The sequence below is a fragment of the Myxine glutinosa genome, chromosome 7 (assembly GCF_964187855.1).
Source record: "Myxine glutinosa chromosome 7, kmMyxGlut1.1, whole genome shotgun sequence".
In the NCBI taxonomy this organism is placed as follows: domain Eukaryota; kingdom Metazoa; phylum Chordata; class Myxini; order Myxiniformes; family Myxinidae; genus Myxine; species Myxine glutinosa.
In genome coordinates, this window is record NC_136267.1 from 108486227 (window position 1) to 108511322 (window position 25096).

Below are 25096 nucleotides of genomic sequence, written 5' to 3' on the forward strand. Positions count from 1 at the left end.
AGGTTGGGGGAGGCACAGGTTGGGCAGGTTGGGGAGGGACAGGGTGGGGAGACACCGGGTGGGGAGGTTGGGGAGGAGGGCAGAAAAGGGATCTCACACCGGCTGAATGCTTCGCAGTGACGCTCATGCGAAAAGCGCGATTGTAATAAACGTTATATCAGCTCAAATGCGATTTCTCATTATCCAGCTCCTTCAAAGCGACATCTGCACGTGTTGGGTGAAGCAGAGCCCCTTACCTTTAGCGCACGCCGCAGACCCAGACCGTAAGGAATGTCTGCTTTCCGGCGCAAACTCGGCGAAGATTACCAGATCGTGAGTACCTACGGTTGCGTCGAGCCGGACACGGGCCAGGTGGCCCCGAAGAAGAAGAAACGGCAACGCTTTGTTGAAAAGAATGGCCACTGCAACGTGCAGCACGGCAACCTGCGCACGGAGACGGGTCGTTACCTGTCGGACTTGTTCACGACCCTAGTGGACCTCAAATGGCGTTGGAACATGCTCGTTTTCTTCCTCACGTACACGGTCGCCTGGCTGTACATGTCCTCCATGTGGTGGGTCATCGCGTTCGTTCGCGGAGACCTCAACAAGACGCACGGAGCCAACTACACGCCGTGCGTAACGAACGTGCACGGCTTTACCTCGGCGTTCCTCTTCTTCATCGAGACAGAAGCTACCATCGGTTACGGATTTCGCTACATAACCGACAAGTGTCCCGAGAGTATAATCCTCTTCCTCTTCCAGTCCATCATGGGTTCCATCGTGGACGCGTTTCTCATCGGCTGCATGTTCATCAAGATGTCGCAGCCGAAGAAACGAGCCGAGACATTGATGTTCAGCAAGACCTCCGTGATCTCTTGGAGGGACGGAAAGCTTTGCCTAATGTTCCGCATCGGAAACCTGAGAAACAGCCACATGGTCTCTGCGCAAATCCGATGTAAACTAATTAAGGTATGTAAAGGTGAAACTGGCCGTGCAACGCAAATGCTACAAGCGTTCAAGCACAATGCATCAAAGTTCAAATTCAACTTGGATGCAATTGTTTGGCTGACATTCGGATTTGTTTGAATACTTATTTCTGAAGGGTTTTTTCAGTTAATTCGTTGAACATCAACGCAATTATAGCTCTTTCTGTGTACAGTCAGGGTTTGTGGAAGAGTTAGAACAATGAATGGATCAGAATGCAACAGAGAGCCAGCACAATGAATAGATCAGGATGCAACAGAGAGCGAGAACAATGAATGGATCAGAATGCAACAGAGAGCTTGAACAATGAATGCATCAGAACGCCACAGAGAGCTTGAACAATGAATGGATCAGAATGCAACAGAGAGCTAGAACAATGAATAGATCAGAACGCCACAGAGAGCTAGAACATTGAATGCATCAGAACGCCACAGAGAGCTAGAACAATGAATAGATCAGAACGCCACAGAGCTAGAACAATGAATGGATCAGAATGCAACAGAGAGCTTGAACAATGAATGGATCAGAACGCAACAGAGAGCTAGAACATTGAATGCATCAGAACGCCACAGAGAGCTAGAACATTGAATGCATCAGAACGCCACAGAGAGCTAGAACATTGAATGCATCAGAACGCCACAGAGAGCTAGAACATTGAATGCATCAGAACGCCACAGAGAGCTAGAACATTGAATGCATCAGAACGCCACAGAGAGCTAGAACATTGAATGCATCAGAACGCCACAGAGAGCTAGAACAATGAATGGATCAGAACGCAACAGAGCTAGAACAATGAATGGATCAGAATGCAACAGAGAGCTTGAACAATGAATGCATCAGAACGCCACAGAGAGCTTGAACAATGAATAGATCAGGATGCAACAGAGAGCTAGAACAATGAATGGATCAGAACGCAACAGAGAGTGAGAACAATAAATGGATCAGAACGCAACAGAGAGCGAGAACAATGAATGGATCAGAACGCAACAAAGAGCTAGAACAATGAATGGATCAGAATGCAACAAAGAGCTAGAACAATGAATGGATCAGAATGCAACAGAGAGCTAGAACAATGAATGGATCAGAACACGGCAGAGAGCTAGAACAATGAATGCATCAGAACGCAACAGAGAGCTAGAACATTGAATAGATCAGGACGCAACAGAGAGCTGGGACACTGAATAGATCAGGACACAACAGAGAGCTACGACACTGAATAGATCAGGATGCAAGAGAGAGCTCAAACACTGAGTAGACCAGTACGCAACAGTGAGCTACGACACTGTGAATGGATCAGGGCACAACAAAGAGCTAGAACACCAAACAGATAAGACGTGACAGAGAGCTCGAATACTGAATAGATCAGGAAGCAACAGAGAGCTCGAACACTGAATAGATCAGGATGCAACAGAGAGCTCGGACACTGTGAATGGATCAGGACACAACAGAGAGCTTGGACAGTAAACAGATCAGGACGCAACAGAGAGCTAGAACACCAAACAGATCAGATGCGACAGAGAGCGAGGACAATGAACGGATCTGGATGCAAATGAGAGCTAGAATACTGAGATGATCAGGATGCAATAGAGAGCTAGAACACCAAATGGACAAGGGTGCAACAGAGAGCTAGAACACTGAAAGTATCAGGATGCAACAGGGAGCCAGAATACTGAGATTATTGGGATACAAAAGGGAGCTAGTACACTGAACGGATCAGGATTCAACAAACAGCTAGAACACCAAATGTACCAGGATGCAACAGAGAGCTAGAACACCAAATGGACCAGGATGCAACAGGGAGCTGGAATACTGAAAGTATCAGGATGCAACAGAGAGCTAGTACACTGAACAGATCAGGATTCAACAGAGAGCGAGAACACCAAATGGACCAGGGTGCGACAGAGAGCAAGAACACTGAAAGTATCAGGATGCAACAGAGAGTTGGAACACTGAAAGTATCAGGATGCAACAGAGAGCGAATGCACTGAACGGATCAGGATGCATTAGAGAGCTAGAACACAAAATGGACCAGGATGCAACAGAGAGCTAGAACACTGAAAGTATCAGGACGCATCAGCGATATAGGACACTGAATAGATCAAGACCTTTGTGGAAGAGCAGGAACACTGAATGGATTAAGACATTCGTGGAAGAGTTAGAACACTGAATCAAGGCATTCATGGAAGAGCTAGAACACTGAACGGAACAGAGTCAAGGCTCATGGAAGAGCTTGAATACTAAACGGAATAGAGTCAAGGCTCATGGAAGAGCGAGAACACTAAATAGCTCAAGATGTTTGTGGAAGAGCCAGAGCACTGAATGGAACGGAGTCAAGGCTCATGGAAGAGCTGGAACACTCAACGGATCAGATTCGAGGCTCGTGGAAGAACTGAAACACTAAATGGCTCAATATGTTGGTTGAAGAGCTAGAACACTGAATGAATCAGAGTCGAGGCTCATGGAAGAGCCAGAACACTGAATGGATCAGAGTCAAGGCTCATGGAAGAGCTAGAACACTGAATGGATCAGAGTCAGGGCTCATGGAAGAGCTAGAACACTGAATGGATTAGAGTCGAGATTCGTGGAAGAACTAAAACACTAAACGGATCAGGATGAACACTGAAATGGACCGTTGTTCATGAACGACTAATCAAGTTAATTGCTTAAATTATAATATCGTATTTCACCTCCATTTTAACCCCCGCATTGTCTCGATCACATTGTCTCGATCACATTGTCTTGGCTCAAGCCTTTCACAAACCGGCGACGGGTCTGCTGTCGACTGTGGAAGCTGGCAATCATTTTGAACATGTTCACGGTGCTGGTACTGCAGCTCGACTGCTCTTGGCAAAAGACACCGTGGGATTTATAACGTCCATCAGCTAATGCCAGTAACATGGCACACCCGGTTTAACGTCGATCTAAGAGATCACGTAGGTTGTGACGTAATCTGTCTTTGAAGCACCAATCAGACAGTTTCATGATTGTCGCGGGGTCGGGAATCAAACTCAGGCCAGACAGCTCAAACTTCAGTGAGCTAGCAGCTACCTCTGCCTTTAGTGAGCTAGAAGCTACCTCTGACTTTAGTGAGTTCGCAGCTACCTCTGACTTTAGTGAGCTAGCAGCTACCTCTGACTTTAGTGAGCTAGCAGCTACCTCTGACTTTAGTGAGTTAGCTACCTCTGAATTTAGTGTGCTAGAAGCTATCTCTGAATTTCGTGAACCAGCAGCTCCCTCTGCCTTTAGTGAGCTAGCAGCTACCTCTGACTTTAGTGAGCTAGCAGCTACCTCTGACTTTAGTGAACCAGCAGCTACCTCTGACCTTAGTGACCCAGCAGCTACCTCTGAGCTTAGTGACCCAGCAGCTACCTCTGACCTTAGTGACCCAGCAGCTACCTCTGACTTTAGTGAGCTAGCAGCTACCTCTGACTTTAGTGAGTTAGCAGCTACCTCTGACTTTAGTGAGTTAGCAGCTATCTCTGCCTTTAATGAGTTAGCAGCTACCTCTGCCTTTAGTGAGTTAGCAGCTACCTCTGACTTTAGTGAGTTAGCAGCTACCTCTGACTTTAGTGAGCTAGCAGCTCCCTCTGACTTTAGTGAGCTAGCAGCTACCTCTGACTTTAGTGAGTTATCAGCTACCTCTAACTTTAGTGAGCTAATTTGCATTGAGCGGATTGCGAAATAATTTATTACGAGACTCAAACCAAATGGAAATGGACGCTTCATTTTCCCATAAGCACCCTCGCATAGTATTGTTCCACGTGGTCATTGTTCTCCCGTGCCATTGTTCAGTTAAATAGGTCGTCTATCGAATTACAAAGACAGCAACACCTTTTTTAGTGAGTTTGGACGTAATTTGTGAATTAAATCACGAGTGCAATGCAAATGAGATTTCCCCCCACCCTCCCCCATTTTTTGATAGACTTGCACCCAGATGCAAAATTCATAAATCTCCCCCAACATGTCCTGAACACACATTAGCGACAATGCTAATGGAATATGAGTCATTTACAAAATTATGCTCAAGAGGACATGGAGTCTTCTGGAAGCAAACGTCATCGAGCCTGAATAATTAATTGGCTAAATGAACTTTGGTGCCGCAAATGGTGGCACAAGGAGCGTCCGGGTCTGGGAGATCGCCGGTTCGAGTCCCGGCCAAGTCCCACCAAAGACTTTTTTAAAGGATAGAGCACGCACAAACAACCATAGGTTGGTAAACATAGCATAGGCTCTGATTGGTTGAATAACCTCCTGCTGCATCGTTGAACCAAGGGAACTCGTATTATTATTATTATTATTATTATTATTATTATTATTATTATTATTATTGCAACTTGTTGGTGTTGTTTTGTAATGCAAACATAAGTGCAATGGTGTTGAAAGTGAAATTTGAATGGGAAAGTGAAATGTGATCCTGGGATATAAGATCGAATCTCACTTTGACATCCCAGGATAGAGCACAGTTCTCCACTGTAACAGAAATACATGCACTTTAGGTGTTTAGGGTCTCAGTTATAGCTTTGATCAAATGCAGAATGCAGTTCGGCAAATTGGATTAGGTGAAGAAAATGATGATTTTTTAGGGTGTTTTAAAAAGCTATCCCAGAGGGCCTGCAGGTACACAAACATCTTTGAGCCGAATTTCGAATCTGCCATAAACTGTTGCCCTGGAAGTCGGAGGACCTGGGTGCATGTCACTGGGGATTAATGGTATGTTAAAGATTTTTTGTGTCTTTCGTGAAGAGTCGGAGTTATTGAACAAACTAGAATCAGGTTACGAATCAATTGTTACGGATCGCGGTTAGATGTTATTTCGACCGAGCGGTGGTGTATTACCGCGACCTAACAGTTATTCCCCGACTAGACCCCGATTCCACCCAGACGTTGACCAAATCGCGCTATGCTAAATCAATGATGGAAAGGACACAACGACTGGGATAGATGAAACGACGCAAGGGGTACAGTTCTCAAGACCTCCGGAGGAGGATATAATTACAGTGGTGGAGAAAAGGGGTAGATTACAAGGTAGTGAGGTAAAGGCACAGAAGAGATAGGCACTTAATTACAGTCTTATCTTATCCCAGACAGACCACAGACAAACGGAACAAGGCTGACTTACACAGGGATTCCGGTCACCTTTATCGAGCATATAGTGCCTAGCCAGCTGGTTTGTGAAAACACCAAGGCCAAAACACTTTCCAGCCAACCCCACAATACGGTGGAAATAATTGAGGTTGTTAAATAAGTAGTCAAATTACTAATCGATCAACTGTTCGACCTGACCTATCGGCCATCCTATCAGCAATGTGTAGGAAGGAGTCTTACAAAAGTGAAACAAACAGATTCAAAGTGAAGCCTCGAAAATGTCCAAAGTCCTTTGTTAGTAAACTTTCTACTCTTCACATTATATACTTCTCGTTTAGTTTCACATCACATACTTTTCGTTTAGTTTCAAGGATGTTTTCAAAAATTAGAGATTCATTCAAACAATGAAAATGTTTCTCATGTGGCTGAGAAGTACAGCGTTGTTTTCTTTTTGGATGAATGAAATATGAACAAATACAGATTGTCTGTGAACACATAAATATAGGGTACATAAAGTGTACCAATATTTTGATTGTTTTTTTTTTACATATTGTGTGTGTATATATATAATATGTATGTGTATATATATACAGTCACGTGAAAAAGTAAGTACACCCCATGTAAAGTTTTGACTTTTTCAACATATTTCAACATACAGCTATTTGATCTTCATTTCAACAATATTGATAGATAAAGGTGATATAATATAACAAATATCATGAAACATCTACATTTTGTAGTCCATTGTATAATTTAAATAAACATAAATGAAAATTTTGCATGTGGAAAAAGTAAGTACACCCCAGGAAATGTTTTTATCTTTTTAACATATATGGACATATCAATATTTGATCTTCATTTAAACAGTATCTATAGATAAAGGTGATCTAATTGAACAAAAAACAATGAAAAATTGACTTTGCAATAATTTATTCAACAAAAAATTAACAGAGATGCCATTTCCTTCTGTGGAAAAAGTAAGTACACCCTTGGCTCTAATAGGTGGTATTGCCCCCTTTGGCAGAAACAACCTCAAGTAGGCGTTTCTTATAACTGTCTACCAGTCTCTGACATCGACTGTGAGAAATTTTTGCCCACTCCTCCATGCAGAATTCTTTCAGCTGTGCGATGTTTGAGGGGTTTCTTGCATGCACAGTTCGTTTCAAATCCCCCCACAACATCTCGATGGGATTTAGATCCGGGCTTTGTCTTGGCCATTCCAGAACCCTCCATTTGTTTCTTTTCAGCCATTCCTTGGTGGATTTACTGGTATGTTTAGGGTCATTGTCATGTTGCAAGGTCCACATTCGGTTGAACTTCAACTTTCTGACAGATGGCCTCACATTATCCTCAAGCACCCTCTGGTACAATGAAGAATTCATAGTGGATTCCACAATGGTGAGCTGCCCAGGCCCTGATGCAGCAAAGCTACCTCAAACCATAATATTTCCACCACCATGCTTTAGAGTTGGTATCAGGTTCTTGTGGTCAAATGCTGTCTTTGGTTTTCGCCAAACATGTCTTCTGGTACTGTGGCCAAATAGCCCTAACTTTGACTCATCTGTCCAGAGCACATTGTTCCAGAAGTGCTGGTCTTTGCCGAGGTGTTAATTGGCAAACTTTAGTCTTGCCCTGATGTTCTTTCTGGACAGCAAAGGTTTCCTCCTGGCACACCTCCCATATAGATTAAATTTGTGCAGCCTCTTTCTAATGGAAGACTCGTGCACTTTGACATCAACAGTGGCAAGAGCTACCTGTCGGTCCCGTGATGACATTCTGGGGTTCTTAGAGACTTCTTTCAGCATCTTGCGGTCTGCTCTCGGGCTGAACTTGTTGGGGCAGCCATGGCCTGAACAAGTTGGCAGTTGTTTGGAATCTTCTCCACTTGTAGATGATCTTCCGGACAGTCGAATGATTGATTTCAAATTGTTTGGAGATCTTTTAAAATCCCTTCCCAGACTCGTAGGCATCTATAACCTTCTTTCTGAAGGCCTCAGAGAGCTTTTTTGAAGGCCTCAGAGAGCTCTTTTGATCTAGGCATGGTGATGCCGCACACTTCAACAACAAAGAGCAAACCAAAGTAAATGTTTGAGGTTTAAATAAGACAGGTTCCTCCAAGATCCACTCTAACGATGTTCTAATCATTTGCACCTGAGCTGGTGCACCTGATTCTAATTTTAGGTATTTGAAGTAGTGATAAATGTAGGGGTGTACTTACTTTTTCCACATGTGAAATTTGCATTTACTAGGGCATTGCCCGTACTATATCTATATCTAAAATTATATCCCCCCCCTCTATTTACATGAAATGGTTTGGTCCAAAGCGAACGGCTTGCGAGTACGGTGACAATCCCCCCCCCTCTATTTACATGCAATGGTTTGGTCCAAAGCGAACGGCTTCCGGAGTTTGGTAAAGAAATCGCCATCGCGTGCACAAACGCGCAGGAAAGCGAATGAATCGCAAATTCGGTTTTATTAGTTTTAAAACATAGTTTAACGCCAACATAGTTTGCAAACGTGAAATAAATGAATACGCTCTCAAATGTGCCATCCGAGGCAGAGTGTGTCCTCCACGTTCGGCACACGCGATCGTTCGCTGCTCTCTGATTGGTTGAATCGTTTTTTGGACATAGCTCGGTAAGTAATTGTCCGATTAATATGAAACCTTGAAAAGGCACATCCTCGGGTCCCCAGCAATATACCTGGCAAGTTAAAAGTATATCGGACCCGTGGTTGTCGAGAAACAGCGGTCACAGACAAACAGACGTACAAACGTACAGAGATTACTGGAATTATAGATAGATGTTTATTTAAATTATACAATGGACTACAAAATGTAAATGTTTCATGATGTTTGTTATATTATATCACCTTTATCTATCAATATTGTTGAAATGAAGATCCAATAGCTGTATGTTGAAATATGTTGGAAAAGTCAAATCTTTACATGGGGTGTACTTACTTTTTCACGTGACTGTCTATATATATATATATATGTATATATATATATATAAATATTATATTGTTGTCGCCAGCTATTAAGATCCCCAATGACGGATGGCCGATCAGTCCTCAACTCCGAGGCGTATGAGCTGAATCGATGGCGATTCCTCTGTATGGGGTGCAAGGGAAAATGGAGTCCGACCACATGCAGCCCCTCAGTGCCCACCCACATATGACCTCGCCCAAGGTCTAGCCGACAGCCATGTTCCACCAGGAGACTCCATCCCAGAAGACATGGTCGCACACCTCGGCCACCCATACCACCACATTGACCTCCAGACTGCCAAACTCCATCCCCACAACCCTGTGTTTCAATATTGGCGCAGTCGCGCCCGCAGCCAGTTGAAGGCTTTGTCCTGCTACTCTATCAATTTTGTCCCAGCCTCCAACACTTTGGTCGAACACACCTGGATCAATAATGGTGTCACTGTCCCAAGTGTCCACCCTGTCCTCACAAACTTCACCCTCAATTTTACATTGAAATCCTCAAATTACCTGTGCCAATTTTTCCACATTTCACTATCTTCACCAAAGAAGGGCGCTTCTCCATACATTTGCCAGCCGAGCATCGTGCTGTATGCTCAGCTCGTTCCAATTTCCCAAATTTATTCCCAGGGCTCTTCCCAAGCTGGGAGTCAACAAATCACAGCAGAACATCTATGGAAGACCATGGTCTTCCCATCATTTTTCACAGATGCTCCAATGGTTGTCCGGTGGGCTATACCATACCTGTCCATGCGGTTCGACCTGCCTCCAGCAGAGAGAGCCCTGTAGTGAGGGATTTCATCAAAAATTATATATTCAGTTTTAGTTGCCACAACTAAGGAAGAACATACCTTCCATCGAGTTGGTACAGCGTATAGCAACTAGACTGATTCCGGGCCTAACTAGACTAAGCTATGGGGAGCAGCTGAAGGAGTTGGATTTTTACATCATAAAAGAGGTGATTTTTAGGGAATCTGATAGAGATGTTTAAGATAATGAAGGGTTTAGTTCGACAAAAGGCTGGCAGGATAGCACGGGGTAATCTTGGTTGGGGATCAAGCTGGGGAACGGGATTGGTTGGAGGGACAATATTTGGAGGCAAAGCTTATACATTCTAGCTTACCTTGGGCAGAGTCTGCAGTGAGAGACAAGTATGTAGGGGGAGCATCCACGAGAGAGAAAGACTTGACAAGGCACCACCATGACTTAGAGAAAGGACAATGGTTTGAGAGTTCAGCCTTGATATTTGAAATATTATGTTTTATGACTTGTTTCAGGAAGGACACTTGTAGTGCATCCTTATGGAATGAACAAAATGTACCCTCAGGTGGGGTAGCTTTCCCAGCTGAGAAAGCAAACTGCTTGACTGAAACCGTCTCCCCACAGGAGGTGGAGTTATTAAAGTTAATTATGGGAAGAGCTCAGCGTCCCCTTGGTGGATGCGTGTATTTTGGTGAGGGGGAAATGGTTGCAGTATGGAAGTTAGGAAGAGCAAGGAATTTGAAATTGAATTAAAGAAGTGGTCATAAAAATGTCAAGGTGTCTAAAAATATGGAGGTTAACAAATGTTGACACTGAGAACAAATGTTCTGACAATCAGCTTTGACATGATCATGCCATAAACTGTGACATGTAAAGATACTCGTAGAAGCTCCACACCTAGCGTTCATAGCATTGTGATCGCTCTATTGTGTCAAATTCAATGGAATGAGGTTTTAGTATCAGTCCGTGTATGTTTATATATAGTGAATTGATTAATTTGGGTTGCTTGTACTTGTCGAGACAATACCATCCTTCAGAGAATAATTATCAAATTACTGTATCAAGGCAGCAAAAGACATCTGCTGTAAATAACTCATGTACTTTGCATACCCACCCCTGAATAATTCAATGAGGTTAAGGCAGTTTGTTTGAAAACAGCTTAAATTGACTCGGCATAAATTACACAACACACCATAAAATAGATATATCCTGTTGTTTCGAACAATTTGTCTCTAAACACGAATTATGCTTTTAAACTGATCCCCTTGAACCATTCTGAAATATTCTACTGTGCGGTGAAGGACCACGACGTTGTATTTTGATGTGTCCACATGTCTAACATAATACAGTACTGTTTCTGTCATAATACAGTCCGTCAAAAATTGCCACTGGCGTTTTGCTCCATTAAAGTAAAGGATATTGTTTGTGTGCAACAATGTTGTCAGTCACAACGAAGGAGGCTTAAAATATGCAAGGAGGCTTTAATATCAGAAATAATGTCTGATGCATAATGATGTAACTCGAAATGACATTTCGAGGAAAAATCACAAAAATTTCTCCAAGTGACCATGAAATAAAACATCCACAAACAAAATAAATCGACAATGCTTCCGCCCAAAATGCACCAAAAATGCACCAAAAATCCACCAAACCACCAAAACCACCAAAAAATCCACCAAAGGGAGAGGGAGGTTATGTCTTCACCCCTGTCTGTCTGTCTGTCTGTCTGTTTGTGAACAGGATATCTCAAAAAGTTGTGGATGGAATCGGATGAAATTTGGTGGAGATGTTGAGTATATGACACGGACGAAATGATTAGATTTTGGTGAAGATCCGGATCTGGATCTGACAATCTTTTATGTAATTCTTCACCATTGAGAAATAAGGGAAAAAACGATGTATAGCACGATATCTCAAAAAGTCATGTACCGATGATGACAACACCAGGTGGATGAGTTGGTTAAAGGACAAGAACAAGCGAATTCGATTTTGGTTTATGTCCGCATCTAGATCCGGCCTATCAGTGGGATACAAAACATAAACTGTTCAGCCTGGTGGAGGTATGCGCTCTACCGAGTGCTCGGGCTAGTTATGTCTCTTTTGGCTGTTTGTTTATATGTCAATCACCTACTGGTCACAATTTTCAACCGATCTTCACGAAACCTCACCAAATGGTAGAGTTGATCATAAGCAAGAAGCCAATTGATTCTGAGGTCAAAAGGTCAACGTTGGCCAAAGATCAACAACTTAGGTCGAATTTCTAAAATCATCAACTTTCCTCCAATTGACTTGAAATTGGAAGAGGATTTCCATATCAGGTCACTCGATTCAATCACCAATTATTTGTGAGGTCAACATAGGCCAAAAAGTCAACATCGGCAAATTTTCTAAAATTGTGAATTTTTATCTGATTGACTTGAAATTTGAAGAGGATTTGCATATTTAGTCATTGAAATCAATCACCAATTATTTTCCAGGTCAACATAGGCCACAAGGGGAAAAGCTTAGGTGATGTTTCTAAAATCCTCAATTTTCATCCGATTGACGAATTTTGAACAGGATTTGCATATAAGGTCACTGAAGTCAACCACCAATTATTTTTGAGGTCAAATGGTCAACATAGGCATAATTTCTAAAATCGTCAATACATTAGAGATATTTTAACGTTTCCCTGTAAGTCGACTAAGGTTTGTCTGATCGGAGCAAAATTGCCCACTCTAGATAACCTAGAGTAAAGTGCATTTACCTGTAATTTAAATCATAACCTATGAGTTAAAAGTCAAGGTCAAATGGCAGTATGAAAAAAGCGCACAATTTTGCCAAAGCAAAATGTCAAAGACCGTTTGGCTTTCCAAGATGAACTTGCATCATAATTTGTGGGCTTGCACTGAAGTTGTGCACCTATTTCATTTGTGACCTTGACCGACCTTTTTCAGATTGAGACCGAATTAACAAAAACATGTTTTTGATCATAACTTGAATAACTTCCCTCCGATTTTCATGCCATTGAGACACATTTTGTTAATTTACACTCTATCCCTAAATGTTGAAGGTCAAGGTCATATATTGATCGGAACAAAATATGCATTCATTGGATTGCGGGGAGGCTTACCCTTGGTGATCACTTTGTGATCACAGATATCTAGTTTTCTACCTCCTCTTGTATTTTTTTGCCATGACCTGTTAGCATTTTGCAACACCAAACCTTGGTCATGTCATTATGCAATGTACAGTACAGTATTTGCATGACATCAATATACAATGATGGGACATCACATAGATTGAGAGCATATTCATGTTTTATCAAATGCCTTTCATGTAAAATACAAATTTGTCGTTTTGATTTCATAAGATCAGTGAGTGTCTTTGTGTGGGAAAGGCCAAAGTGGCTGTGAAGCGACCTGGTGTGAGGAAGGCTGGACAACCCAATATGTGAAATTTTAATTTCCTGTTTGTATTTAAACATTCATGACAGAAAGGCAAAAAGAAACATGTAATCAAAAACAAAATGTTAATTAAAAAGCTATGCATCATGTGGAGAGATCTGTTTTTAGAACAGAAGAGTTGAGGAAAGGAGGAGTTTGAAGAGTGATGAACGTCGTGTGTGTGTGTGTGTGTGTGTGTGTGTGTGTGTGTGTGTGTGTGTGTGTGTGTGTGTGTGTGTGTGTGTGTGTGTGTGTGTGTGTGTGTCTTGTTGGTTGTTATCTCCATTTGTGGGGTTTGGGTGGTGGAACGGAGTCCACAAGGATTCAAAGTATACACCTCCACGTTGGTAAGGGATCACATAGGTAAGTTCATAGACCAAGCTGTTCGGACAATTTTTCAAGGTTTTGTTTCAAGGGCTCTTTTCAGGATCGTCACTGAACCCCGGATTGCCTCCAGTTGTAGTTTATTTCTGGTAATATTCCCGGGGATGGTTTTCAAAATCTCAGTAAGGTTCTTCTTTATCATTCCTGTTCCTCCAATTAATCACTGGTACGATTTCGATGCTCTTCACCTTCCGAGATCTTTTGACGTCCTATTTGAGGTCCTGGTATTTGGTCAATTTCTTGATTTCTGCGTTATATTTAGACCAAAATCGCTGGGTACTGATATCTCAATAATCAATGCTGTCTTTTCTATTTTGTTCCTGAGTACAATGTCCAGACACAATGCTTTGGTTTCTATATTCACGCTCGATGGAATCATGAGGTCGAACGTGAGCATTATGTCCTTTTTTTCAATGCTTGATCTTGGTTCATGTTTTCATGAGTTTTTTGGTTACTGTGATGTTTAACTTTTTGCAGACATGCCAATGAATCACTTTGCATACTTTGTTGTGCTGTTGTGTGTAAAGTTGTTCTGATTAATAGTTTTTTTGCATCCCGAGAGCAGGTGACTAGTACTTTCTGTTTCTGTCTTGCAGAATCTAAACTTGTCTGTCTGGCTCAGTCTAGCCATCTTTTAAAATCCATTGGTGTAGTGTCCTTGATCTTGGGCATTTATTATGATTCGTTCGCCATCCCAGTTGAGCTGAACTCTTCTTAGCCATTCCAATGAGCCTTCTTTGTCTATCTCCACTCTGTCCAATTCTTTTTTAGTATCTTCCTGGTCTTTTGTCATTCTATCAGTTGTTTGTGTATATTTCTTGATATTTCTTTTTATATATTTATTTTGTCTTTTTTGCAATTGTTGGGGCTGTATTTGTTGCTGTTTCATTTTCCTGTGCAGTATCTTCTATTCGCACCTGTTTTTGAAAATTATTTGCAAGGTGAGTTAAGGATACGTTTTCAGGTTTGTTGTGTTCATGTTTGTTTACAAATTGCATCCAATAGTCTGTTGAGCATTTCACATACTCGGCTAGTCCTACACTCGTCGCTCTGTGCACCTGCTTGAGTTCCATCATGACGCTCCCCCCCCCTCTCGTCTTGGCAGGTACATTCTCGGGATGCACTGGTTTTTGTCAAACATTTTGTGGATGGTCAGGAGTTTTCTTGTTTTGATGTCTAACTTGTTGATTTCTTATTGGGGCCAGCTTATTATTCTGGAGCTATATTGGAACACTGGTACTGCAAGATGGTTTACTGCAAGCTATTTTGTTTCTTGGGGAGAGGTATGTTTTCAGGATTACCTTGTTCTCTACGTAGGTATTCTTTGGTGATTGTTTTGCGCATTTGTTTGTGACATATTTGGTGGCCCTATTCTACTCCGAGGTATTTGTATGATGCTCTGTTTTCTAACTGCTGTATTGTTGTTTCATGGTAAATTTTTATGTTGTCTGTTTTTGTTGGTTTACCTTGTACAAATGTGCACTTGGTGCACTTGTCTAGTCCAAATTCCATTTGAATGTCCTCCGAAAACCGTTTTACTAGTTTTATTGTTCTGTCACTTTATCGTCACTTAGTGCGAATAACTTTAATGTTTTGGGTCTTCAGGGCCATTTGGGTCTTCAGGATCTTTTGGATCTGCTGGGCCTTTAAGGGTATTTTGGGTCTTTGAGGTGTTTTGGGTCTTCAGTGTCTTTTGAGTCTTTGGTGTCTTCAGAGGCTTTTGGGTCTGCGGGGTCTTCAGGGGCTTTTTGGGTCTTCGAAGTCTTTTGGGTCTTTGGGGTATTTTTGGGTCTTCAGGGTGTTTGGGTTTTTGGGGGTATTTTGGGTCTTCAGGGTGTTTTGGGTCTTCGGGGTGTTTTTGGTCTTTGGGGTGTTTTTGGTCTTCGGGGTGTTTTTGGTCTTCGGGGTGTTTTTGGTCTTCGGGGTGTTTCGGGTCTTCGGGGTGTTTCGGGTTTTCGGGGTGTTTCGGGTCTTCGGGGTGTTTCGGGTCTTCGGGGTGTTTCGGGTGTTCGGGGTGTTTCGGGTCTTCGGGGTGTTTCGGGTCTTCGGGGTGTTTTGGGTCTTCGGGGTGTTTCGGGTCTTCGGGTCTTCGGGGTGTTTCGGGTCTTTGGGGTGTTTCGGGTCTTCGGGGTGTTTTGGGTCTTCGGGGTGTTTTGGGTCTTCGTGGTGTTTTGGGTCTTCGTGGTGTTTTGGGTCTTCGTGGTGTTTCGGGTCTTTGGGTCTTTGGGGTGTTTCGGGTCTTTGGGGTGTTTTGGGTCTTCGGGGTGTTTTGGGTCTCCGTGGTGTTTTGGGTCTTCGGGGTGTTTCGGGTCTTCGGGGTGTTTCGGGTCTTCGGGGTGTTTCGGGTCTTCGGGGTGTTTACGGTCTTCGTGGTGTTTTGGGTCTTCGGGGTGTTTTAGGTCTTCGGGGTGTTTCGGGTCTTCGGGGTGTTTCGGGTCTTCGGGGTGTTTCGGGTCTTCGGGGTGTTTCGGGTCTTCGGGGTGTTTCGGGTCTTCGGGGTGTTTCGGGTCTTCGGGGTGTTTCGGGTCTTTGGGGTGTTTCGGGTCTTCGGGGTGTTTCGGGTCTTCGGGGTGTTTCGGGTCTTCGGGGTGTTTCGGGTCTTCGGCGTGTTTCGGGTTTTCGGGTCTTCGGGGTGTTTCGGGTCTTCGGGGTGTTTCGGGTCTTCGGGGTGTTTCGGGTCTTCGGGGTGTTTCGGGTCTTCGGGGTGTTTCGGGTCTTCGGCGTGTTTCGGGTCTTCGGCGTGTTTCGGGTCTTCGGGGTGTTTCGGGTCTTCGGGGTGTTTCGGGTCTTCGGGGTGTTTCGGGTCTTCGGGGTGTTTCGGGTCTTCGGGGTGTTTCGGGTCTTCGGGGTGTTTCGGGTCTTCGGGGTGTTTCGGGTCTTCGGGGTGTTTCGGGTCTTCGGGGTGTTTCGGGTCTTCGGGGTGTTTCGGGTCTTCGGGGTGTTTCGGGTCTTCGGGGTGTTTCGGGTCTTCGGGGTGTTTCGGGTCTTCGGGGTGTTTCGGGTCTTCGGGGTGTTTCGGGTCTTCGGGGTGTTTCGGGTCTTCGGGGTGTTTCGGGTCTTCGGGGTGTTTCGGGTCTTCGGGGTGTTTCGGGTCTTCGGGGTGTTTCGGGTCTTCGGGGTGTTTCGGGTCTTCGGGGTGTTTCGGGTCTTCGGGGTGTTTCGGGTCTTCGGGGTGTTTCGGGTCTTCGGGGTGTTTCGGGTCTTCGGGGTGTTTCGGGTCTTCGGGGTGTTTCGGGTCTTCGGGGTGTTTCGGGTCTTCGGGGTGTTTCGGGTCTTCGGGGTGTTTCGGGTCTTCGGGGTGTTTCGGGTCTTCGGGGTGTTTCGGGTCTTCGGGGTGTTTCGGGTCTTCGGGGTGTTTCGGGTCTTCGGGGTGTTTCGGGTCTTCGGGGTGTTTCGGGTCTTCGGGGTGTTTCGGGTCTTCGGGGTGTTTCGGGTCTTCGGGGTGTTTCGGGTCTTCGGGGTGTTTCGGGTCTTCGGGGTGTTTCGGGTCTTCGGGGTGTTTCGGGTCTTCGGGGTGTTTCGGGTCTTCGGGGTGTTTCGGGTCTTCGGGGTGTTTCGGGTCTTCGGGGTGTTTCGGGTCTTCGGGTCTTCGGGGTGTTTCGGGTCTTCGAGGTGTTTCGGGTCTTCGGGGTGTTTCGGGTCTTCGGGGTGTTTTGGGTCTACGGGGTGTTTTGGGTCTTCGTGGTGTTTCGGGTCTTTGGGTGTTTCGGGTCTTCGGGGTGTTTCGGGTCTTCGGGGTGTTTCGGGTCTTCGGGGTGTTTCGGGTCTTCGGGGTGTTTCGGGTCTTCGGGGTGTTTCGGGTCTTCGGGGTGTTTTGGGTCTTCGGGGTGTTTGGGGTGTTCGGGGTGTTTGGGGTGTTCGGGGTCTTCGGGGTGTTCGGGGTCTTCGGGGTGTTTGGGGTCTTCGGGGTGTTTGGAGTCTTCGGGGTGTTTTGGGTCTTCGTGGTGTTTTGGGTCTTCGTGGTGTTTTTTTTTTTTTTTTTTTTTTTGTATACAAGATCGAGGCTCGTGAAAGAGCGAACATTAATCACACAGAAAGACAAACAGACACACAAAACAAATAACATCGGGAGCGGTAGACAAGATGGGGAGAGAGGGGGAAGGACACAAACACAACATTTGAGAGCAGGGACCGAGAGACATGGAGACATCGAGAGAACTGTGGGAGGGAGAGGGCTTTGGGGGGGAGGCATGGGAAGGGGGGGGGGGGGGGTGGGAGAGGTATAAAACATATGGACACTGCCAAGACTTCCAGGAAAGAAGTTGGAATTTCAAACAAGGTGGATCTGGGGTGAATTAGTGGGGGTAGAAAAGATCAAGGTTTTGGATGGGGGAAGATAAGAGATGGTGGTGAACAGCTGTTTTGAAGACCTGGAGGGAGGAGTGTGATTGAAGTGAGTGTGGGAGTTTGTTCCAGAGGCGGGAGAAAAGAGGAATTAAAGAGTGAAGGTGAGCAGAGAGCCGAGATTTCGGCAGTTTAACCATCAGAGGGTGGCTGGCAGATCTTGTGCGACCTGTAGGAATATTTGGGGGACAGAGCACAGAGAGAGCTGGGGGAGCAAGGCCGGAGAGGAGTCGGTAGAAGACAGAAAGACCACCTACCTGCCTGCGGTGAGTGAGTGAAAGGCCCTCAGAGATAGCTTCATCGCGGGAGATTCCAATGATTCTGAAAGCTTTGGATTCAACAGCGTGAAGCCGAGCCAGGTGTGAGGCAGGAGCACCAGCCCATAGGGGAGAACAGTATTCCATTGAGCTGCGGATGAAAGCCTTGTATGTGGTGAGGAGCTCAGGTGTGCCGAGGAAGGACTTCGCACGACGGAGGATGCCCAGTCGACGACTGGCTTTGGAGGCCAGCTTGGAAATGTGGTTTTCCCAAGAAAGATCATGGCAGATGGTGAGACCCAAAAGCTTGAGCGACAGAACTTCTTGGAGAGGATTGTTGAGAAACTAGATGGGAGGGTTGTCCAGTCGATCTTTTCGGAGAGACATAGTAAGAGTGTGAGATTTGTCAGGATTGAAAGACATGTTCCACATGTTTGACCAGTCTGTGATTTTGTCCAGGTCTTCAGAGAGTGAGGAGGCTGCAGACTGCCGATCTGAGGGAAGAGGAATGGAGCGGCAGAGAGTGGAGTCATCAGCAAAGAGATACAGAGGATTTTCCAGAGAGTCGGAGAGATCATTGATAAAGACCAGAAAAAGCACAGGGCCCGGCACACTGCCTTGGGGAACTCCAGCCTGAACAGGAAGGGGAGATGAGAGAAATCCATTCAGGGCCACACGTTGACTACGACCAGAGAGGAAGTCCGCAAGCCATGCATGGAGATTTCCATGGATACCATAGGAGGAGAGTTTGGTGAGCAGAGCTGGGTGCCGGACCGTATCGAAGGCACGTGATATGTCAAGGGAGACAGCTCTGATTTCCTGTTTGGCATTGAGGACCTCCATCCATTGTTGAGACAGCAGAAGCAGCATGTCCAGAGTAGAGTGACCTGGTCTGAAACCAAATTGATGATCAGAGATCGAGCCATTGGAGAAGAGGAAAGATTTCATATCCGAAGCAATGATGGATTCCATGACTTTGCTGATATAATTGGGAGCAGGCTGATTGGTCTGTAGTTGCAAGGATCTGTTTTTGCACCTTTTTTGTGTAAAGCGGTAATGTTTGCTGATTTCCAGGATGCTGGCAGATGACCTTGAGCAAAGGATAGGGTGAAAAGAACAGAGAGAGGGTGAGATAGAGCGGCAGAGCAGGATTTTAGGACCCGTGGGCTGATGCCATCTGGTCCAGTTGCAGAATCAGAGTCGAGGTTTGACAAAAACTCCTCCACCTTGTCAGGAGAGAAGGTCACAGAGTCCAGGAGCAGTTTGGTTCGACTGGGAAAGGTGGGAACAGAGAGAGATGGGTTTGGGACTAAGGATTTTGAGGCAAACACAGAGTTGAGGCATTCGGCTTTGTCACGTGCGATGTCAACTGTGTGGCCATTTGAGGTAAGGGAGGGGATGGAGGGGGAACAAACACCAGAAACGGATTTGACCAGACGCCACCAGGATTTGGAGGAAGGAGACAGGTTTGAGAGTTCATTCTTGAGTGAGGAGAGATAGTGCTTCCTGGCACTCCTGAGGGTAGACACACACTTGTTCCGAGCTTGGTGGAAGGAACTGAGATTTCCTTCAGTTGGATTAGCCTTCCAAGAGGCAAAGGCAAGTTGTTTCAGGGCAACTGCCTCACCACAAGATTCAGTGTACCATGGACGGGAGGAAGGGTAAGACAACTGAAGGCGAGATGGGATAAATCTGTGCATGAGAGAGATCAGTTTGCTTTGGAAGAATTCCCAGGAAGAATTGATGTCAGAGGCAGTGGAGATGGGAGACCAATCCAGACGATTGATGGCTGCTTGAAGACCGTCCCAGTCGGCCTGAGTGAAATGCCAGACTCGTCGACGCTGAGGAGGCTCTCTGAGAATGGCCAGAGAGATGTCCACTTTGACAAGCACATGATCAGAAGAACCGATTGGAGCAGAAGAAGAGCAGCAGACATTAGCAGGGAAGTTAGTCATAACCAAGTCTAGAAGAGAAGATACTCCATTGGCTGAGATCCGGGTCGGGAAATTGACAGATTGTGTCAATCCCAGTGAGTCACAGAAGTCCTTTGCTGAGGTGCCATGACTGGTGAGAGAGGAACCCACACCCAACCAGGTGGCATGATGACAATTGAAGTCACCACATATGAGGAAGAGAGAGTTGGGATGAGTGGATAGAAGTTGGTCCATGTTGTCAGACAGTGAAATGTAGATGGAGTCATCACTGTTTGGGGGACAGTACAGAACACATATGAACAAAAGGTGGGAGCGGAGAGGAAGCCGTAGCCAGAGGTACTCCTGGGGGTGAGGAGGAGAGAGGGCAGTGCAAGGAGAGTGAGGAAGAGAGTTTTTGATAAAGATAGCCACCCCACCACCAGGCCGAGGCTCAGGTCTATCATACCGGAGGAGGGAGTAACCAGGAAGAGATATTAAGGAATCAGAGACATCTTGAAGGAGGAAAGTCTCTGTTAAGCAGATCAAGTCTGGATTGTCAGAAGCAACCTGTATGGAGAGATCAGTCAGATTTGAGCGAAGGCCCCGGATGTTTGAACCGGTGTTTTGGGTATTCGTGGTGTTTTGGGTCTTCGTGGTGTTTTGGGTCTTCGGGGTGTTTTGGGTCTTTGGGGTTCTTCAGGGTATGTTGGGTCTTTGGGGGTCTTGATGGTCCAAAGGGTCTTGGGGGAATTAAAGGGTCGTCAAAGGTCTGAGGGGTCTCAGCAGTCTTCACGCGTTTAAGAGGGTTAATTCAGAGGGTGGTAATTTTATTTGAAGAAGAAGAAGACGTTTTAGTCACATATAAACATACATACATACATACATACATACCTACATACATACTTACATACATAGCGAACCATATACGTTTGCTCTATTATAATAAGACTAGCGGGGTCACCCGTGGGAATCCCACGGGCATGGATGTGTGTGACATTTCGACATATTGAGTTATATGCTGCACATTCATTTTTACAAAATGGTTACTGGCAAGTCATCAGATCCAGAAATGGTGTGAATTTAGTTATTTCACATAATATGTGACCCCTCACTCCTCTCCACCTGACACTCTCCTGTCTCCACCTGACACTCTCCTGTCTCCACCTGACACTCTCCTCTCTCCACCTAGCACTCCTCTCCTCTCCAAACCCTCACATCCCTCTCCTTTCCAATCCCTCACCTCTCCAATCCCTCACACTCCTCTCCTCTCCAATCCTTCACACGCCTCTCCAATCGCGCCTCACACTCCTCTCCAATCGCGCCTCACACTCCTCTCCAATCGCGCCTCACACTCCTCTCCAATCGTGCCTCACACTCCTCTCCAATCGTGCCTCACACTCCCCTCCAATCACTCCTCTCCAATCGTGCCTCACACTCCTCTCCAATCACGCCTCACACTCCTCTCCAATCGTGCCTCACACTCCTCTCCAATCGCGCCTCACACTCCTCTCCAATCGCGCCTCACTCGCCTCTCCAATCGGCTTTACTTTACTTCTCGTTTCTCTCCTTTTTCTCCCGTCTCGTTCTTTTTCTTGCTCCAAATCGGCCCGTCGGAATCGGAAATCGGCCCGTCTCGCCCGTCGGCCCGTCGGAATCGGAAATCGGCCCGTCTTGCTTTTGTGCTTGTGCGTAAATAAATTGTGTTCATGACACCATTTCTGGTGTTGGGCTAGCGGCTAGGGTGCCGGCTTAGGATCCTGGGTTCGAATCTCGGTCGATCGCCGAATTAATGCCAGGGGGGTTGACTCAGCCTGTCATCCTTCCGAGGTCGGCTAATTGAGTACCAGTTCACTGGTAATTCCCTGTTTGTCGTTGAAGGCGGCAAAAAGGGTTGGCGTCAGGAAGGGCATCCGGCCGTAAAACATTGCTTCAAAAAGGGGACAAAAAAACAACAACTACCACGGTCCCCGAAAAGGCCAACCCCCGCTTTGCGGGGAAAAATGGCCTCTAAACGGTGGTTTTTACACCATTTCTGGATCTGATGACTTGCCAGTAACCATTTTGTAAAAATGAATGTGCAGCATCTAACTCAATATGTCGAAATGTCACACACATCCATGCCCGTGGGATTCCCACCCACGGGTGACCCCGCAAGTTTGCATTGACGTTCGTCGATGGACTCGTTCGCCCGTCTCATTCGTTTTCTTGCTGCATCCTGTTCAAGTCTGCGTTCTTCATCGATCGTCTCATTCATTTTGGAAATAGAAGTTTCCACGCAGCGCATGAATTGTCACGATCCTCAAGAGGAATTTGTCTCGTAATCATCAAATGATAAATGGCAAGTAAATTATATTGTGGAAAATTAAAGATTTCAAATAAACCTATTTAAAGTGTATTCGCACATAACTAATTTTAAAAAACGAAGAAATATCTCTCGGTAATTTCCTGAAACATATTTTACTTCCGGCTAATAATGTTGAATTAAATAAAAACGAAGAAATATATGTCGGCATCATTGTTGACGTTTTTGTGACGACTGTCATCAAACGAAAAAGTAATATATCTTAACGGAAAAGCAAAAGCGAATTTTTAATATATATCGACACGTTGCCGTCGGTGTCATGTTGGGCGGTGTATGATACACCATGACGCGATTTTTAAAAATATATCTCTGCATTTTCCCGCGTGTGTGGAATGTTCTCAATTATTGCTGACACCGAGTCCAAAACCATCGATAAAAATGAAATCATATGGTGAGTTAGATTGGAGATAAAGGCGTGAGAGAGACTCAATGGCCTTGAAGTTGAAGTTACAGGCGTTTGAGAATTCATTTCGTTCTATAAACGGCAACTTTCATTGGATTTCCTTCCCGTTTTTTTTCAACCGAGTCGAAAACTATGTTAGCGACTGTGAAAAATGAAATGATATATCGAATTTTTAATATGTATCGACACGTTGCCGTCGGTGTCATGTTAGGCGGTGTATGATACACCATGACGCGATTTTAAAAAATATATCTGCATTTTCCCGCGTGTGTGGAATGTTCTCAATTATTGCTGACACCGACTCTAAAACCATCGATAAAAATGAAATCATATGGTGAGTTAGATTGGAGATAAAGGCGTGAGAGAGACTCAATGGCCTTGAAGTTACAGGCATTTGAGAATTCATTTCGTTCTATAAACGGCAACTTTCATCGGATTTTCTTCTCGTTTTTTTTCAACCGAGTCTAAAACTATGTTAGCGACTGTGAAAAATGAAATGATATATCGAATTTAAAATAGATATCGACACATTGCCGTCGGTGTCATGTTGGGCGGTGTATGATACACCATGACGCGATTTTAAAAAATATATCTCTGCATTTTCCCGCGTGTGTGGAATGTTTGTGGAAAATTAAAGATTTCAAATAAACCTATTTAAAGTGTATGCGCACATAACTAATAAAAAAAACGAAGAAATATCTCGGTAATTTCCTGAAACATATTTTACTTCCGGCTAAAATGTTGAATGAAATAAAAACGAAGAAATATATGTCGGCATCATTGTTGACGTTTTTGTGACGACTATCATCAAACGAAATAGTAATATATCATAACGGAAAAGCAAAAGCGAATTTTTAATATATATCGACACATTGCCGGCGGTGTCATGTTGGGCGGTGTATGATACACCATGACGCGATTTAAAAAAATATATCTCTGCATTTTCCCGCGTGTGTGGATTGTTCTCAATTATTGCTGACACCGAGTCTAAAAGTAAAACCATCGATAAAAATGAAATCATATGGTGAGTTAGATTGGAGATAAAGGCGTGAGAGAGACTCAATGGCCTTGAAGTTACAGGCACGGAGGTATATAATATGGAGAGCCAATTGGCCACCTCGCAGCATTAGCCGCCGTGAAGCCACCGGAAATAGTCTGGCGGCCATATTGGGAAGCCGATCGTAAGCCTGTCAAAGCAAAGGCGTGGCGCACTGATGATGCAGCTGGAGCGAATTTTAGGACCGCCGACTATTTAATTAATATAGAATACTAATATTTGAACTGATATTCGGGCTCAGAATCCCGTTCTTTAAGGAAATGGTGTTCATTAAGTTTGAAGTTGGTTCTAGACGCATTTTTCCTGGGGAATCCAATGGTTTAGAGCTTGTTTGAAAAAAAAGTGCCCAAAATTACCGCTCGGTGTTCTTTATCGTTCTTCTCATGACCCAATCACCCACTAGTAGGAATAAGAATCCTGACATGTTACACCCCTGTTTAACTCCTGTCTTCACCTTGAACCATTCTGTTGTTTCACCTTGGTCGACGACCGCACATTGAAAGTCTTGGTAAAGGGCTTTTACAAGGTTCACTAATTTTCCAGGTATGCTGTATTTCTTCATTATGACCCAGACTTTCTCTGGGCAAGGAGTCGAAAGCTTTCTAGAAATCTATAAAATTGAGGTACATCGTCGTTTGCCATTCTTTGGCTTGTTCTATAATATTCCTCAATATAAAGATCTGATTTGTTGTCATGTTATATGATGTTACTTAATTCAGTCATTATATTGTAACTAAGATGTGTATGTTTCTATTACCGAGATGTTAGAAACCACGCAGATATAATGATAACCAGAGTTTATTCTACACTGACATGGGTCAGCAACACATCAACAGTGAGTCAGTCACATAAATGACATGAAACGCTGTCATGTAGTTAACCCACACAATTCACAGTTAACCCACAAAACACACCCACACCATGTAGAGATGAGGTCGCTCTTATATTTCAGCTTGCTCTGGTGTTGCCTCACTGGTGAGCAAACAGGACCAGTTTGCAATATTTTTTCCTGATGCGCTCTTCCTTCATGTCATCATCGAGTGTTCTCACAACATGATGGAAACGTATCTTGCTGTATGATTGTGATACAGAATGTATTAAAGCAAACACATGGTTGCTGTCTGCCTCACAGTCAAACATGTGCCGATCCAAG

The 25096-nt window shown here is 44.6% G+C and overlaps 1 protein-coding gene across 1 annotated transcript in view; it reads left to right on the top strand.

Annotated features, from left to right (window-relative positions):
• The first annotated feature begins 223 nt into the window (after nucleotides 1-223).
• KCNJ3 (potassium inwardly rectifying channel subfamily J member 3) overlaps nucleotides 224-25096 on the top strand; it is an 88499-nt gene continuing 63626 nt past the window's right edge. The window contains exon 1 of the mRNA XM_068097545.2: nucleotides 224-948. Within this exon, the coding sequence (XP_067953646.2) occupies nucleotides 271-948 (678 nt within the window). The 5' untranslated portion in view covers nucleotides 224-270. The remainder of the gene's footprint in view (nucleotides 949-25096) is intronic.